Source organism: Mobula hypostoma, chromosome 4 (assembly GCF_963921235.1).
Source record: "Mobula hypostoma chromosome 4, sMobHyp1.1, whole genome shotgun sequence".
NCBI lineage: Eukaryota > Metazoa > Chordata > Chondrichthyes > Myliobatiformes > Myliobatidae > Mobula > Mobula hypostoma.
The window spans coordinates 167119708-167135699 of NC_086100.1; the positions used below are offsets into that span (position 1 = coordinate 167119708).

General features: G+C 45.1%; 1 protein-coding gene across 1 annotated transcript in view; it reads right to left on the bottom strand.

Moving 5' to 3' along the window:
* Nucleotides 1-15992, bottom strand: part of dnajb14 (DnaJ heat shock protein family (Hsp40) member B14) — a 38153-nt gene that overhangs the window by 16267 nt on the left and 5894 nt on the right. The window contains exons 2-3 of the mRNA XM_063046915.1: nt 5992-6175; nt 1454-1599 (exon numbers count right to left, since the gene is read on the bottom strand). Of these exons, the coding sequence (XP_062902985.1) occupies nt 1454-1599; nt 5992-6175 (330 nt within the window). The remainder of the gene's footprint in view (nt 1-1453; nt 1600-5991; nt 6176-15992) is intronic.

Here is a 15992-nt window from a genome sequence, read left to right on the forward strand (position 1 = left end):
TGAGAAGGATTTCATTGAAACCTGCCAAATATTGAAAGGACTTGTTAGAGTGAAAGCAGAGAGATTGTTTCCAATAATGGGAGCATCTAGGACCGGAGGGCACAGCCTCAGAATAGAAGGATATCCCTTTGGAACAGAAATGCCGAGGAATATCATTAGCTAGAGGGCAGTGAAACAGTGGAATTCATTGCCATAGATGGCTGTGGAAGCCAAGACATTGGGCAGATTTAAAGTAGAGGTTTATAGGTTCTTGATTAGTAAGGGTTATGGGGAGAAGGCAGAAGAGTGGGGTTGAGTGGGAAACTAAATCAGCTATGATCGAATGGCGGAGCAGACTTGATGCACCAAATAGCCTAATTTTGCTCCTAAGGCCTTATTCAATAAGATCTATTACCTCAGCACTGTGTTCCTCCACAAGCCTCCTGTCCTGAATTCCTAGTTTCTATCAACCTCCATATTCTCTGTGACTGACTAATCCCCCCATAGTCCTTTGGGGCAAATGTTCGCCACCCTGCGGGAAGGAATTTCTTCTCGTCACTTGGTGTCAGTAGCCATAAGGGGAAAAGCAAGGGTTTGGTTCAAGAACTTTGTAAAAGATGGGGCTGTGGGGAGTTATTGGCTCAAAAACTGTCCAGTGCAGGCTTGGGAAACAGTGCCTCATCTTCTCCCAGCACACTGCAGTTTTCTGGACTTGACACTAAATTCTACAACTTCAGGTTAAATTGATTTCTCGGTCTGCATCAGTTATTTGTGATATTGGGACAGTTTTTAAAAAAAACTCATAAGTAATACAGCATGGATACAGGCCTGTCAGTCCAACTTGTCTACACCCACTACGGTGTCCAGCTTCTCCTAGATTTATTTCCCCGGGACTGGAGGATGTGCCCAGCCAGTCACTTCCTCCAGCTCGGCAATTCTCAACTTCTACACTCCACTGTTCACAGTCTCACTCTCTAACTGCTCCCATTCTCTCACTGACTAGATCACTTTGTTTACAGATTATCCCCATGGTTACACTTTCACAGACATACTCCACTCCCACCCTCCCTACCCCTTTTAATTTCTCTCTCCTTCCCAGTTCTGAAGGGAACTCAGCCTGTAATACGCAATAGGAACAAACCTTTTGACCCACAGTTTCCGTGCCAACCACGATGTCAATTTAATCTAAACCCATATAGCTGCACAAGGTCTATATCCCTCTACTCCTTGTCTGTTCACATGTCTGCGAGAAGTCTCTTCCCATATATACAGACTGACCTGCTCAGTACTTCCTACATTTCATTTTTGATTTCCATCACCTTCTGTGTTTTAATTTTGGGTTATTACAGAGTTACTGGATGTCCTCTGCACTGCAGGAAGAGGAAGCCATCGTGCACAGAGTGGAATACGTTTGCAAAGACACAGGGCAGAGATCACACCACAAGCAGAACGAAAAGAAAATCTCTAAGCTCACCTTTAAACGCCTCGGTCGCTCCAGGTGCATGGTTTTTATCAGGATGAAACTTCAGCGCCAGTTTCCTGTAAGCTTTCTTCAGATCCTCGTCAGGTGCATCCTTGCTGACCCCGAGGATTTCATAGTAATCTTTACATTTCTTTATCCTGGGTTGGAATAGTCAAATCACCATTACTAGCATGCTAATGCACAGAGGTGGAAGAGGTCAAGGCCTGGTGCCAGGCAAGTAACCTCTTCCGCAACGCCAACAAGACAAAGGGGATGGTTATCAACTTTAGGACAACTCACACCCCTCTTTACATTGGCGGCACAGCAGTGGAAACTGTGAGCAGTTTCAAACTCCTTGGAGTGCATACCTCGCACAACCTCTCATGGCCCCAGAATACATCCTACACAACCAAGAAAACTCACCAAGGCCTCCGTTTGCTGAGGAGGCTGAAAGAGAGCTGGACTTATGCACATCTATACTTACAACCTTCTACAGATGCGCAGTAGAGAGCATCCAAACATGCGGTATCAATGCATGGTATAGAAACTGCAATGCGGCAGACAGAAAGACTTGCAACAGGTAGTCCAGACTACCCAAAGCAACACTGGCAGCAGCCTACACACTGTCAAGGACATATATACAGAACGGTGCCAGAAAAATGCCAACGATATCATGAAGGATCCCACATGCACTGCTCATGGACTGTTTGCCCCGTTCCCATCAGGGAGGAGGCTGGTAGCATCCACTTCAAGCAACACGTATGTAAGTCCTGACGAAGGGTCTCGGCTCGAAACGTCGACAGTACCTCTTCCTAGAGATGCTGCCTGGCCTGCCGCGTTCACCAGCAACTTTTATGTGTGTTGCTTGAAATTCCAGCATCTGCAGATTTCCTCGTGTTAGCATCCACTTCAAGATCACTAGACTCAAAAAGAGTTACTTTCTCCCGTAGTAAGGCTAATCGATACTTCCACCCACTAACCCAACTCACAAAGCATCCTCCCCAATGCCACTTCTTTATCACTTCTTATCAGAATTAAGTACAGGCACACCTGCACCTAGCATCAATTTATGTACATACAATCAGTCTATATATATAATCTAGCTTACATAGAGATATTTATTGTGTTTTTTTTTATTATTCTGTTCTTTTTGTGCTACGTCAGATCCGGAGAAACAATTATTTTGTTCTCCTTTATACGTTCTCCGGAAATTACATGAACAATCTTGAAGTTAGCCTGTAGTATCCCAGACCACGTAGCCAAAAATCAAAATCCCAACGGCAAAGTTCACCAAGTTGCAACATGGCTCACGCTGCAAAGGTCTCAACCTTTTCATTCTTCAGGAACCCTCAACAAACCTCTACAGACCTCAGATTTCACCATTTAACAACTGACTGCATTTATATAGCACCTATAATGTGGCAAAACATCCCAAGAGGATTCACGGCAGGGGAGACGGCCTGACGTCATGTTACAGAGGGGTAAGTGATCAAAGGCAAATTCAAGGAACAAGGATTTCAAAAGCGTCTAAGGAAGTAGAAACAGAGTGTGGGAATTCCAGAGCTTGGGCTGTAGCCAACATCAGTAGACCTGCTTTAGCACCAACCCCCTGCGGGGCCCCTTCAAATCACTCAGCATCCCGATATGGAAACACAGAATGTATATCACCAGCCCATCATCCTCACTGGAACAGCACTGTGGAAAATCCTTCACAAGAATGGCTGCAGTGGTTGAGCGCACCACACACACCTCAGAGGGAAGGGCAATATTGCTGGCCTTGCCAACGATGCCCATATCCTGCAGATGACTAAATAAAAATGACAAAAGAGGCAGTGAACAACGGTGGAAAGATGTTATTTTAAAAGCTTGAAACTGGAGGATCAGGTAGTGCTGAGGAAGCAGAGAGTCTGCAAAAGGATCTAGTCAAATTGGGAGAATGGTCAGAGCGGCAGATGGAATACAATGTATGGTCACGTGCTTTGGTAGAAGGAAAAAAGGCACAGATTATTTTCTAAACATGGAGAAAATTTTTTTTAAATCTGAGGTGCAAAGGGACTCGGGAATCCTTGTGTAGGATTCCCTAAAGGTTAACTTGCAGGAGGAAGGCAAATGTAATGTTAACATTCATTTCTAGAGGACTAGAATATAAGAGCAAGGATGTAGTGCTGAGGCTTTATAAGGCCGTGGTCAGACTACACTTGAAGTATTGTGAACAGTCTTGCGCCCCTTATCTAAGACAAGATGTACTAGCGTTGGAGAGTGTCCAGAGGGAGATTCACAAGAATTATTCCGGGAATGAAAGAGTTAATATATGAGAAACATTTGATGACTCTGGGCCTGTACTTGCTGGAGCTTAGAAGAATTCGGGGGGGGGGCGGGGGGGAAGAGAAGAATCTCACTGAAACCCATTACATATTGAAAGGCCTAAATGGAGTGGATGTGGAGAGAATGTGGGTGAGACTAGATCTAGAACGCACAGCATCAAAATAGCAGAATATAGGGATGTCCATTTAGAACCGAGATGTGGAAGAATTTCTTTAGTCAGGGGGTGGTGAACCTGTGGAATTCATTGCCACATACGGCTGTGGAGGCCAAGTCATTGAATATATTTAAAGCGAAGGTTGATAGGTTCTTTATTACTCAGGGTGTCAAAGGTTAAGGGAAGAACGCAGTAGAATGGGGTTGAGAGGATTAATAAATCAGCCAATATTAGAATGGCTAAGTGACCTAAAATGACCTACACTTTTGGAGGCAGTAACAGGAGAAGAGAAGGATCGGAACAAAATTCAAGCAAACAGATATCCAACAGTCAATGGGAGAACAGTGAATGGTCATTCAAAACTGTAATCCATTGGTCCAGAGCCACTGAATGGGATGAGATCAGAGCCAACGTTCATACAATTTGGAATGTGAAAATGAATTCTTCACATGTTTCTGCAACACCACATTTTGAGAGAGAAAAATATGTAGGTTTGTGTTCCATTTCAGGGTTCAGACAGAAAAACCAAGGCTGGAGATTTGGTGGAGTACTCCGCCACCATCTCCTGGTCATGACAACACCGAAACCCCTCTGTTCTTCCAGTGGGGTCCCCAGAAGTCTGCAGAGTATAAAATCTAATGCTGACTGAGGAATTCAAGCCTAAGTGGATCATATCTTTCTTTAAAACTGTCATTACTAAAACACCTACCAATATCATCACCCATTGGCAGAAAGAGGGCTGCAGAGTGGAAATACAAGTAGACTAAACAGCAGAAGGCCACTTGGCTCCTGAAACCTTGCCCCAGCATTTAATGTGAACATGGCTGCTCTCCCCCAGGCCTCAAACTTGGTGCAATACCCCAGCTGTGGCCTCAGCACATCTATACAACTGAAACACTATTTCCTCATTTCTAAACTCCAATCCCCTATAACGGCCAAGGAACCATTTACCTTCCTAAGAACTCAATGCACCTGCCCGCTATCATTTGTGATTCACACACACAACACCGAGAGCCCTTCATACAGGGAACAGCAGAGGTCATTAGATCATCACTTTTTCCATTTAATTAGGAAGACAGGGCTTATGAGATTGCCTGGTTATCACTTTAACGAGCTGTATTCATTGGAGTTCAGGAGTATGAGGTGCAACCTTATTCAAATATACTAGATCCCAAAGGGGCCTGACAGGACAGAGTTGAAATGTCTATTTTCAGATACCATTCTAAAGGCACATGAATGTGCATGGAATGGAGCAATATGGATTGCTTGCAGGCAACAGATAATAAGCTTATTTCAACATCATCTTCGGTATAGACATCGTGGTTCAAAGGGCATGTTCCTATGCTATACTGTTCTCCATTCTCACGAGCGGTAGGGTCATGAACAAGGGGACATAATGACAAGGTAGGTAGCTGATCATTTAAAACGGAGGCATTTAGAAGTTTCTCCTCTTTGACGGTTTTGAAAATCTGGAATTTTCTGCCAAGTGCAGTGGAGGACAGGTTATTAGATATTTAAGGTGGAGACAGGCAAATTTGGAAGATCAAGGAATTGAGGACTGCAGGGAACTGGCACAAACTGAGGCCAGTATAGATCAAGCAACATACATAAAAGTTGCTGGTGAACGCAGCAGGCCAGGCAGCATCTCTAGGAAGAGGTGCAGTTGACGTTTCAGGCCGAGACCCTTCGTCAGGACTCGAAGGGTCTCGGCCTGAAACGTCGACTGCAGCTCTTCCTAGAGATGCTGCCTGGCCTGCTGCGTTCACCAGCAACTTTTATGTGTGTTGCTTGAATTTCCAGCATCTGCAGAATTCCTGTCGTTTGCCAGTATAGATCAGCCATGATTATATTGGGTGATGGGGCAGGCTTGAGTGGCCTACGCCTATTTTGTTGTGAGCTTTTCAATTAGTGGGTGTCAAACCAATCTCACTCCTTCTGTCCCACTCCTCTCCCCCAACCCACCTCCACCTCCAGCCTTCCCACCGGTCCTTCATTCCTGTAATAAGGTCGGAAGAAAGTCCAGCCTTGCACGGTTTCACTGACACACTCCTTTACCGCCAGCCATTCATACCTCTGAACTCCTTCCAATTGCTCACTCGTGTAGGCCTTTGCTGTCTCCATTTTCTCCTCCTTCTCTGGCATGGCCCCATTTTCAGCTGGGCCCGTAGACTTTGCCTGGTTAGGCTTGCCCGATTCAGGTCGCTGTCGCGGACCACCAGCAGCACTTCCATTCTTAGTGATAGCATCTATTAGTGCTAAAGGGAGCAAGAAGATAAATAAAGGATATGGTTAGGGGAGAGGCAGGGCAGATCGATTCTGGGATAGTGAAAATTGAGAGATAAAGCAGCCTGGGTTTAAATCTGTGTGATCCTTTGACTCATGGTGTAATGATGACCTTTTAAACTACTCCAAGATCAACCTAATGCTTCCTTCCCACACAGTACTCCATTTTTCTTTCATCCAAGTCTGTAAATTTCCCTAATGTATCTGCCTCTACCAGCAATCCCAGCAGTGTATTCTGGGCACTGACCACACTCAACGTAAAAAAAAAAACACACTACCTCTGACATCCCTTCCCTATACTTTCTTCCAATCACCTTAAAATTATGTTCATGCATAATAGCCATTTCCACCCTGGGAAAAACATAACCTTTCGAAGAATAAGCGATGATCTAACTGGTGTAGATCTTCATTACAGAACCTACGGGATAGACAGAGGGATACTGAGCACCCAGAGCTGGAGGTTACACTTCAGTACAGAGGCTCAACCATTCAGACTGAGATGAGGAGAAATTTCTTCATCCAGACAGAGAAGTGAACCTTTAGAATTTGCTACCACCTATCAAGGCTGCGGAGGCTCAAGTATTTTCAGATCAGAGATCAATAGATTTTTTAGATAATAAGACAAACAATAGGGTTAGAGTGGAGGGAAAAGATTAACCGGTATCTCTTGGTAGCCAGCATTTTAATTCCACTTCCCACTCCCATAATGACAAGTTGGTCCACGATATTCTACTGCCTCATACACTACCTTGGTAGTCTGCAAGCTGACAGCATGAATATTGATTTCTCTAACTTCTGCTAACCACTCTCCTCCCCCACTTTCACCCCAGCCCCCATCATCCCTTTCCACTGCTCTGCCCTCTCATTCTGCCTATCACTCACATATTTCTACTAACAGTTCCCTCTCTCTTTATTCCATGGCTCACTGTCCTCTCCGATTAAATTCATCTTCTTCAGGTCAAGTCACTTCCACCTATCACCTCCCAGCTTTGTACACCACCCCCATTCTCTCCCTCCATCCCATCACCCCCATCACTTGGATTCATCAATCACCAGCCAGCTCTTGCTCCAACCTTGCTCTACCCCCACCCATTTTACACCCACTATCTCCCCTCTTTCTTCCTAGTCCAGATGAAGATTCACAACCTGAAGCGTTGACTGTCGACTTCCCTCCATAGATGCTGCCTGACGTGCTGTCTTCCTCCAGTATTTCGTACCTTGCAAAAGATGGATTAGAGGAACAGGCACAAGTAGCCTAGCCTGATTCTGTTCTGTCGCATTCTGAAGCTGAAGAGAAACACTGCCAGAGGAACAGATGCCCCTCCAACCCCAGTGTGTAGCTGCAGCTTCCTGAATCCCCATGAGTTCCCACCACAACATCAGTGTCCTCAAAGACACAGCGGTGCTCAATCAGCAATGGCAAAGCTGCCAATTTACAGCACACCACCTTTCACTGTTCGGTCAGATGGCAATAGAATGGCTCTGAATTGTTTTAACGGAGCCTTACTCTCTCACTCCTTCAAGCCATCTCCAGGTTATTTCACGTTATTTGGTAGACACCATGCATCACCCCCAACAACCTTCTTTGTAACTTACATCAAAGTTGCTGGTGAACGCAGCAGGCCAGGCAGCATCTGTAGGAAGAGGTGCAGTCGACGTTTCAGGCCGAGACCCTTCGTCAGGACTAACTGAAGGAAGAGTGAGTAAGGGATTTGAAAGTTGGAGGGGGAGGGGGAGATCCAAAATGATAGAAGACAGGAGGAGGAGGGATAGAGCCGAGAGCTGGACAGGTGATTGGCAAAAGGGGATACGAGAGGATCATGGGACAGGAGGTCCGGGAAGAAAGTCAAGGGGGGGGGGCCCCAGAGGATGGGCAAGAGGTATATTCAGAGGGACAGAGGGAGAAAAAGGAGAGTGAGAGAAAGAATGTGTGCATAAAAATGAGTAACAGATGGGGTACGAGGGGGAGGTGGGGCCTTAGCGGAAGTTAGAGAAGTCGATGTTCATGCCATCAGGTTGGAGGCTACCCAGACGGAATATAAGGTGTTGTTCCTCCAACCTGAGTGTGGCTTCATCTTTACAGTAGAGGAGGCCGTGGATGGACATGTCAGAATGGGAATGGGATGTGGAATTAAAATGTGTGGCCACTGGGAGATCCTGCTTTCTCTGGCGGACAGAGCGTAGATGTTCAGCAAAGAGGTCTCCCAGTCTGCGTCGGGTCTCGCCAATATATAAAAGGCCACATCGGGAGAACCAGACGCAGTATATCACCCCAGTCGACTCACAGGTGAAGTGTTGCCTCACCTGGAAGGACTGTTTGGGGCCCTGAATGGTGGTAAGGGAGGAAGTGTAAGGGCATGTGTAGCACTTGTTCCGCTTACACTGATAAGTGCCAGGTAGCCTCCAACCTGATGGCATGAACATTGACTTCTCTAACTTCCGCTAAGGCCCCACCTCCCCCTCGTACCCCATCTGTTACTCATTTTTATGCACACATTCTTTCTCTCACTCTCCTTTTTCTCCCTCTGTCCCTCTGAATATACCTCTTGCCCATCCTCTGGGTCCCCCCCCCCGCCGTCTTTCTTCCCGGACCTCCTGTCCCATGATCCTCTCGTATTCCCTTTTGCCTATCACCTGTCCAGCTCTTGGCTCTATCCCTCCCCCTCCTGTCTTCTCCTATCATTTTCGATCTCCCCCTCCCCCTCCAACTTTCAAATCCCTTACTCACTCTTCCTTCAGTTAGTCCTGACGAAGGGTCTCGGCCTGAAACGTCGACTGCACCTCTTCCTACAGATGCTGCCTGGCCTGCTGCGTTCACCAGCAACTTTGATGTGTGTTGCTTGAATTTCCAGCATCTGCAGAATTCCTGTTGTTTTCTTTGTAACTTGTTTGTTTGGGCCACTGTATTATTTACTCAATCCTCCATTAGGAGCAACTTGGGCTTGTTTGGAGGGCAGCGTACTGGAGAGTGTGCGCATCATCAATGGCCACTCTGAGAGCACAACAGTCATAATCCAACTGTCCAAAATGGGAGGTCTTCAAGTAGAAGCCACTAACACAGCCAAACACCTACTCTACCCACAAACTGACTTCTCCCACAAAATCACAGCCAGTAACCCCTACTCTGTATCATTTGACCCTTACCTCACATCCCTGTCCCAAAGGATCAATTTTGTGAACAGTAAGATCCACATGAAAGTGGATCTCATTACTGTAATACTATCTGCTGAAAAAGTACCCACTCCGAGGTATTGGGGAGAACTCTCTTGCTCTTCAAAATCACATGAAGGGATTTTTAACATTCTCCTATACAAGGACAGGCAATATATCAGCTTAACATCTTATCAAATTACAGAAGGAAAGGCAGAGGGATCGCTGACCGATAAACTTAGCTTCCAGATCATAAGCCAATACCAAGAATGAGTTAAGTTCTGATAGTAAGTTCCTCAGATTTTATCAGTGGAAAAACTTGGCTGGGGTCTGAGATCAGGTTGTCCAGAGAAAACAGCACCATTAAAGGTATCCTGACTGGTTACATCATGGTTTAATGCCGCAATTTAACGCGCAGGAACACAAGCGACAGAGAATCCTGGACTCGGCCCAACACATCCCTGCCCACCACTAGTAATACTAACAGGAGGCATGGCCTCAAGAAAAAAAATCATCCATCAAGGACCACCACTATCTAGTCTACGCCATCTTCTCACAGCTACCATTGGCTAGGAGGTAGAGAAGTTTGACGTCCCACACTGTTCGGTTCAAGAACAGCTAATTCCTTTCAACATTCAGTTCTTGAACCAAACGTCAAAAGTCTAAATCACTACAAATTAGCAATGCTATGACCACCTTGCACTAAAATGGACATTTTTGTTCTGTGTTCTTTCCTGTAAAAAATTTGATAATTTATGTTTTATGTATTTTTGAGCATATGATGCCATGTGCCTGTGATGCTGCCGTTAAGTGTGTTTACATTGCACCTGTGTGAAAAAAAAGATCAGCATAGAGTTCGAGCCTCCTGGTGTTCAGACCAACAGTAAAGAAACCTCGTCAAGACAGTGGGTACTCCCCATGTGAAAATTTTATGAAATTTGATAAATGATGGTTGCTGGCGATGGAAGAGATCTTCAAACTGGGGAGCATTACAGAGCCAATCAGCGAGGGTGTAAGATTCCATCACATCCAACAAGACTTACTGAGAGAGACTGTAAGATCTGGGAGATCCGTTAGCACATGGACAGGAGCTTCCCATCTCGGCACTGGCTGCACTCCAGAGGAGTAAATTAGTTTACCACTGTCACACGTACCAAGGTACACTGAAAAACATTTGGACGCCATCCATACAGTACAAGGGAAAACCAACAACAGAATATTGTTAGTTACTGAGAAAGTGTAGTGCAGGCAGGCAATAAGGTGCATGGTAGATTGTGAGATCAAGGACCCATCTCATCGTACTAGAGGACTGTCTTATTTCAGGAGGATAAAATCTGTCCTTGAGCCTGGTGGTATGTGCTTTCAGGCTTTTGTATATTCTGCCCGATGAGCAAGGGGAGAAGAGAGAATGTCCAGGTTGGGTTAGGTCTTTGATTACGTTGGTTGCTTTCCATGATGTGCTACGTCCATAACCCTGCAGTTACAGGGTAAAGCCTGGGTGCCAAACCTCAGCATTAAGTGAGCGTCTCTCTCTTTCCACCCTGCCGAACACCAGCCCTCACAGGCTGCCTCTGTGTTGAGACAAGGCACATGGTGGAGATGATTTTATGGCTGTGGTAACCCCAGCTGCGATCTGAGTCCATCAGTCAGGCTCATAATTCAACTGCAGGAGTGCAGAGGTTCACAGCACCGTCAGTAATGTACGCAGACATGTAACGATAAAATGAATCATTTCAGCACCAGTTCCATTCTCAGTCTGGTTCCCCAGTGCTAAGCGAGACAGCGCTGTGGTACATAACGTTCTATGTTCATTATCACTCAGAAGCTGGTAATAACAAACTGAAATTCATGGACTCATTCAAAGTTCAAACTACTGCATCAGGGAGGAGAGAACTTGCTCTTGACAGAGAGCACAATGACAGAGGCACACTGTAGCAAGGGGCGGTTGCTACACACCAGTTGCCACACAGCAAGTCCTGGTGCAGAGGCAAGGAGGTCCAAGATTATTGGAGACCAGACAATGTTGCACAGACTTAGCAAACACACATGGACACAAAAACATTCAGACCCCATCCTACCACACCCCGATTTACAGCACAAGGGCTTTCAATTTCCTCATCCAATATCTGCAATGTGATACTTTTCCAGAGAACAGCAATGACCGTGAACTCATAAGCAGCAGGGCATCTAGAGTCAGATTTATTCATCACATACTTTTCCAGAGAACAGCAATGACCGTGAACTCATAGGCAGCAGGGCATCAAGAGTCAGATTTATTCATCACATCTATATCGAAATATACAGTGAAATGTGTCATTTGCATTAACACCCAATACACCAAGCATGTGCTGATGCCACCTGGCCACAGAAGAGCAAAAATCCTCAAACAGGATCTCACTGGACTAGGTGGACCAAATGTCCTGCTTCTTTGCAGCATACCGACTATACAATATCAAAGCAACCCTTTGATAATCCAAACCACAAAGGAGCTGGAGGAACACCATTCCAGGCAGCATGTCAAGCAGAAGGGTCTCGAAATGTCAACCGTCCATTTTCCTCCATAGATGCTGACTGACCAGACAAGTTCCTCCAACTCCTTTGCGTGTTGATCTGCATTTCCAGAATCTGCAGTTTCTTAATGTCACAGCTCTGTCACTCCCAATATATTACATTAATGGGACAAATAAGTCAGTGTTACTAGGTATGAAGTCTAGTGCAGCCTTACAAGAATTTCCATTCAGTCTCATTGGTCCATGTCACTGTTCAATCAAATTTGTATATTGCCTTATGATACAAGAGGCCATTAGTCCAACCAGATTGATGCTGTTCTCACAGTAACCTTACTGACCCACTTATTTAACAGCAACTTTTTCTTTCCCAGGTGCTCAGTTTCCACCCCTCCTACTAGGGGTAACATACAATGACTAATCAACCACCCCATGTATCTTTGCCAGATGGGAGGAAACCAGAGGATCCAATCACACAAAGTTTGTGCAAACTCCACACAGGCAGTTTAGTTAATGTCCAACCATTTTTTGAGGGTTTCAGATCATCGTGCCTGCCTTTTCAGATTGTGGCAAAAGTTTTCAAAGATTTCAAAATTGTCTAACCAATACCTAATCAACCCCTTGCTGCTTAGTCATGGTAATGCACGATGAAAAAAAGCCTTCGGTCTAACTTGTCCATGATGACCATCAAGATAGTTACATTTGCCTGCATTTGACCCTTTCCCTTCTAAATTCCTCTTATCTAAATGTCTTATTGTTCCAAGTCCTGTTTAAATTAAACTGCGTCAGGCACGCAAAACATCACTGGGCGATCAAGTTAATAAAGGCCATTGGACCCAAATGATCAAGTTCATGCCTCTACTCTAAAACTCCAGTCATAAATCCTTGGTACTTCTAGTTTAGAGCTTTTCTTTAAATTAAAAAAAATGTTTAAGCAATAAATCCAAATTAGGGTATTACTTCTAACCCTCAGCACCCTTGCATATTTATGCAGGAGCTTCCTTGTAAAACATTAAATTGTACTAACAGAGTCACAGAACAATATAGCATAGTGTAGAATGCCCTCCTGCTTCAAATTATCCACCATTGTCCCTGTACCAAAAAAGACCAAGGTAACATGTCTGAACGACTGGTGTCCTGTCACACTCATCTCAATAACAAGCAAATGCTGATAGAGGCTGATAGAATTACATCTGCAGCTTGCTACTACCCACACTGGACCCCCTACAATTCACCTACCGACACAACCGATCGACAGATGACGCAATAGCCACAGCTCTACGCACTGTCCTCACACATCTGGAAAAGACGGATGCTGATGTGAGAATGCTGTTCTTGGACTACAGTTCAGCATTCAACTTGATAATTCCATCCAGGCTCGACAAGAAGCTCAGAAACCTCTACCTTGACCCTGACTTGTGCAGCTGGATCCTGGACTTCCTGTCAGATCGCCTGCAGGTGGTAAGAGTTGGCTCCCTCACCTCTGCTCCTCTGACCCTCAACACAGGAGCCCCTCAGGACTGTGTCCTAAATCCCCTCCTTTACTCCCTGTATATCCATGACTGTATCACCACCCACAGCACAAATCTGCTAATTAAATTTGCTGATGACACTACATTGGCCTAATCTCAAACAATAACGAGGTGGCCCACAGGGAAGAAGTTATTTCTCTGACACAGTGGTGTCAAGAAAACAACCTCTCCCTCAATGTCAGAAAAACAAAAGAGCTGGTTGTGGATTACAGGAGGAATGGAGACCCCTACTGACATCAATGGATCTGGGGTTGAGAGGTAAACAGCTTTAAGTTCCTCCGCATGCACATCACCAAGGACCTCAAGTGGTCTGTACACACCAACTGGGTGGTGAAAAAGGCACAACAGTGCCTCGTTCACCTCAGACAATTGAGAAAGTTTGGTATGGGCGCCCAAATCCTAAGAACTTCCTACAGGGTCACAAATGAGAGTATCCTGACTGGCTTTATCATTGCCTGGTATGGGAACTGTACCTCCCTTAATCGCAGGATTCTGCAGAGAATGGTGCGGACAGTCCAGCGTATCTGCAGTTGTGAACTTCCCATGATTCAGGACATTTACAAAGACAAGTGTGAGAAAAGGGCCCAAAGGATCATATAGTCATAGTCATAATCATACTTTATTGATCCCAGGGGAAATTGGTTTTTGTTACAGTTGCACCATAAATAATAAATGGTAATAGAACCATAAATAGTTAAATATTAATATGTAAATTATGCCAGTAAATTATGAAATAAGTCCAGGACCAGCCTATTGGCTCAGGGTGTCTGACAACCAAGGGAAGAGTTGTAAAGTTTGATGGCCACAGGCAGGAATGACTTTCTATGATGCTCTAAGTCGCATCTCGGTGGAATGAGTCTCTGGCTGAATGTACTCCTGTGCCCACCCAGTACATTATGTAGTGGATGGGAGACATTGACCAAGATGGCATGCAACTTGGACAGCATCCTCTTTTCAGACACCACCGTCAGAGAGTCCAGTGCCATCCCCACAACATCACTGGCCTTACGAATGAGTTTGTTGATTCTGTTGGTGTCTGCTACCCTCAGCCTGCTGCCTCAGCACACAACAGCAAACATGATAGCACTGGCCACCACAGACTCGTAGAACATCCTCAGCATCGTCCGGCAGATGTTAAAGGATCTCAGTCTCCTCAGGAAATAGAGACGGCTCTGACCCTTCTTGTAGACAGCCTCAGTGTTCTTTGACCAGTCCAGTTTATAGTCAATTCGTATCCCCAGGTATTTGTAATCCTCCACCATGTCAAAGGTTCTGAACTTAAAGAGGGGTAACTGTGAAGGTATGAGACATGAATTAGCTAAGATAGACTGGCAAATGACACTTCAAGGATTGACGGTGGATATGCAATGGCAGGCATTTAAAGGTTGCATGGATGAACTACAACAATTGTTCATCCCAGTTTGGCAAAAGAATAAATCAAGGAAGGTAGTGCACCCGTGGCTGACAAGAGAAATTAGGGATAGTATCAATTCCAAAGAAGTAGCATACAAATTAGCCAGAGAAAGTGGCTCACCTGAGGACTGGGAGAAATTCAGAGTTCAGCAGAGGAGGACAAAGGGCTTAATTAGGAAGGGGAAAAAAGATTATGAGAGAAAACTGGCAGAGAACATAAAAACGGACTGTAAAAGCTTTTATAGATATGTAAAAAGGAAAAGACTGATAAAGACAAATGTAGGTCCCCTGCAAACAGAAACAGGTGAATTGATTATGGGGAGCAAGGACATGGCAGACCAATTGAATAATTACTTTGGTTCTGTCTTCACTAAGGAGGACATAAATAATCTTCCAGAAATAGTAAGGGACAGAGGGTCCAGTGAGATGGAGGAACTGAGCGAAATACATGTTAGTAGGGAAGTGGTGTTAGGTAAATTGAAGGGATTGAAGGCAGATAAATCCCCAGGGCCAGATGGTCTGCATCCCAGAGTGCTTAAGGAAGTGGCCCAAGAAATAGTGGATGCATTAGTGATAATTTTTCAAAACTCGTTAGATTCTGGACTAGTTCCTGAGGATTGGAGGGTGGCTAATGTAACCCCACTTTTTAAAAAAGGAGGGAGAGAGAAACCGGGGAATTATAGGCCGGTTAGCCTAACGTCGGTGGTGGGGAAACTGCTGGAGTCAGTTATCAAGGATGTGATAACAGCACATTTGGAAAGCGGTGAAATGATCGGACAAAGTCAGCATGGATTTGTGAAAGGAAAATCATGTCTGACGAATCTCATAGAATTTTTTGAGGATGTAACTAGTAGAGTGGATAGGGGAGAACCAGTGGATGTGGTATATTTGGATTTTCAAAAGGCTTTTGACAAGGTCCCACATAGGAGATTAGTGTGCAAACTTAAAGCACACGGTATTGGGGGTAAGGTATTGGTGTGGGTGGAGAATTGGTTAGCAGACAGGAAGCAAAGAGTGGGAATAAACGGGACCTTTTCAGAATGGCAGGCGGTGACTAGTGGGGTACCGCAAGGCTCAGTGCTGGGACCCCAGTTGTTTACAATATATATTAATGACTTGGATGAGGGAATTAAATGCAGCATCTCCAAGTTTGCGGATGACACAAAGCTGGGTGGCAGTGTTAGCAG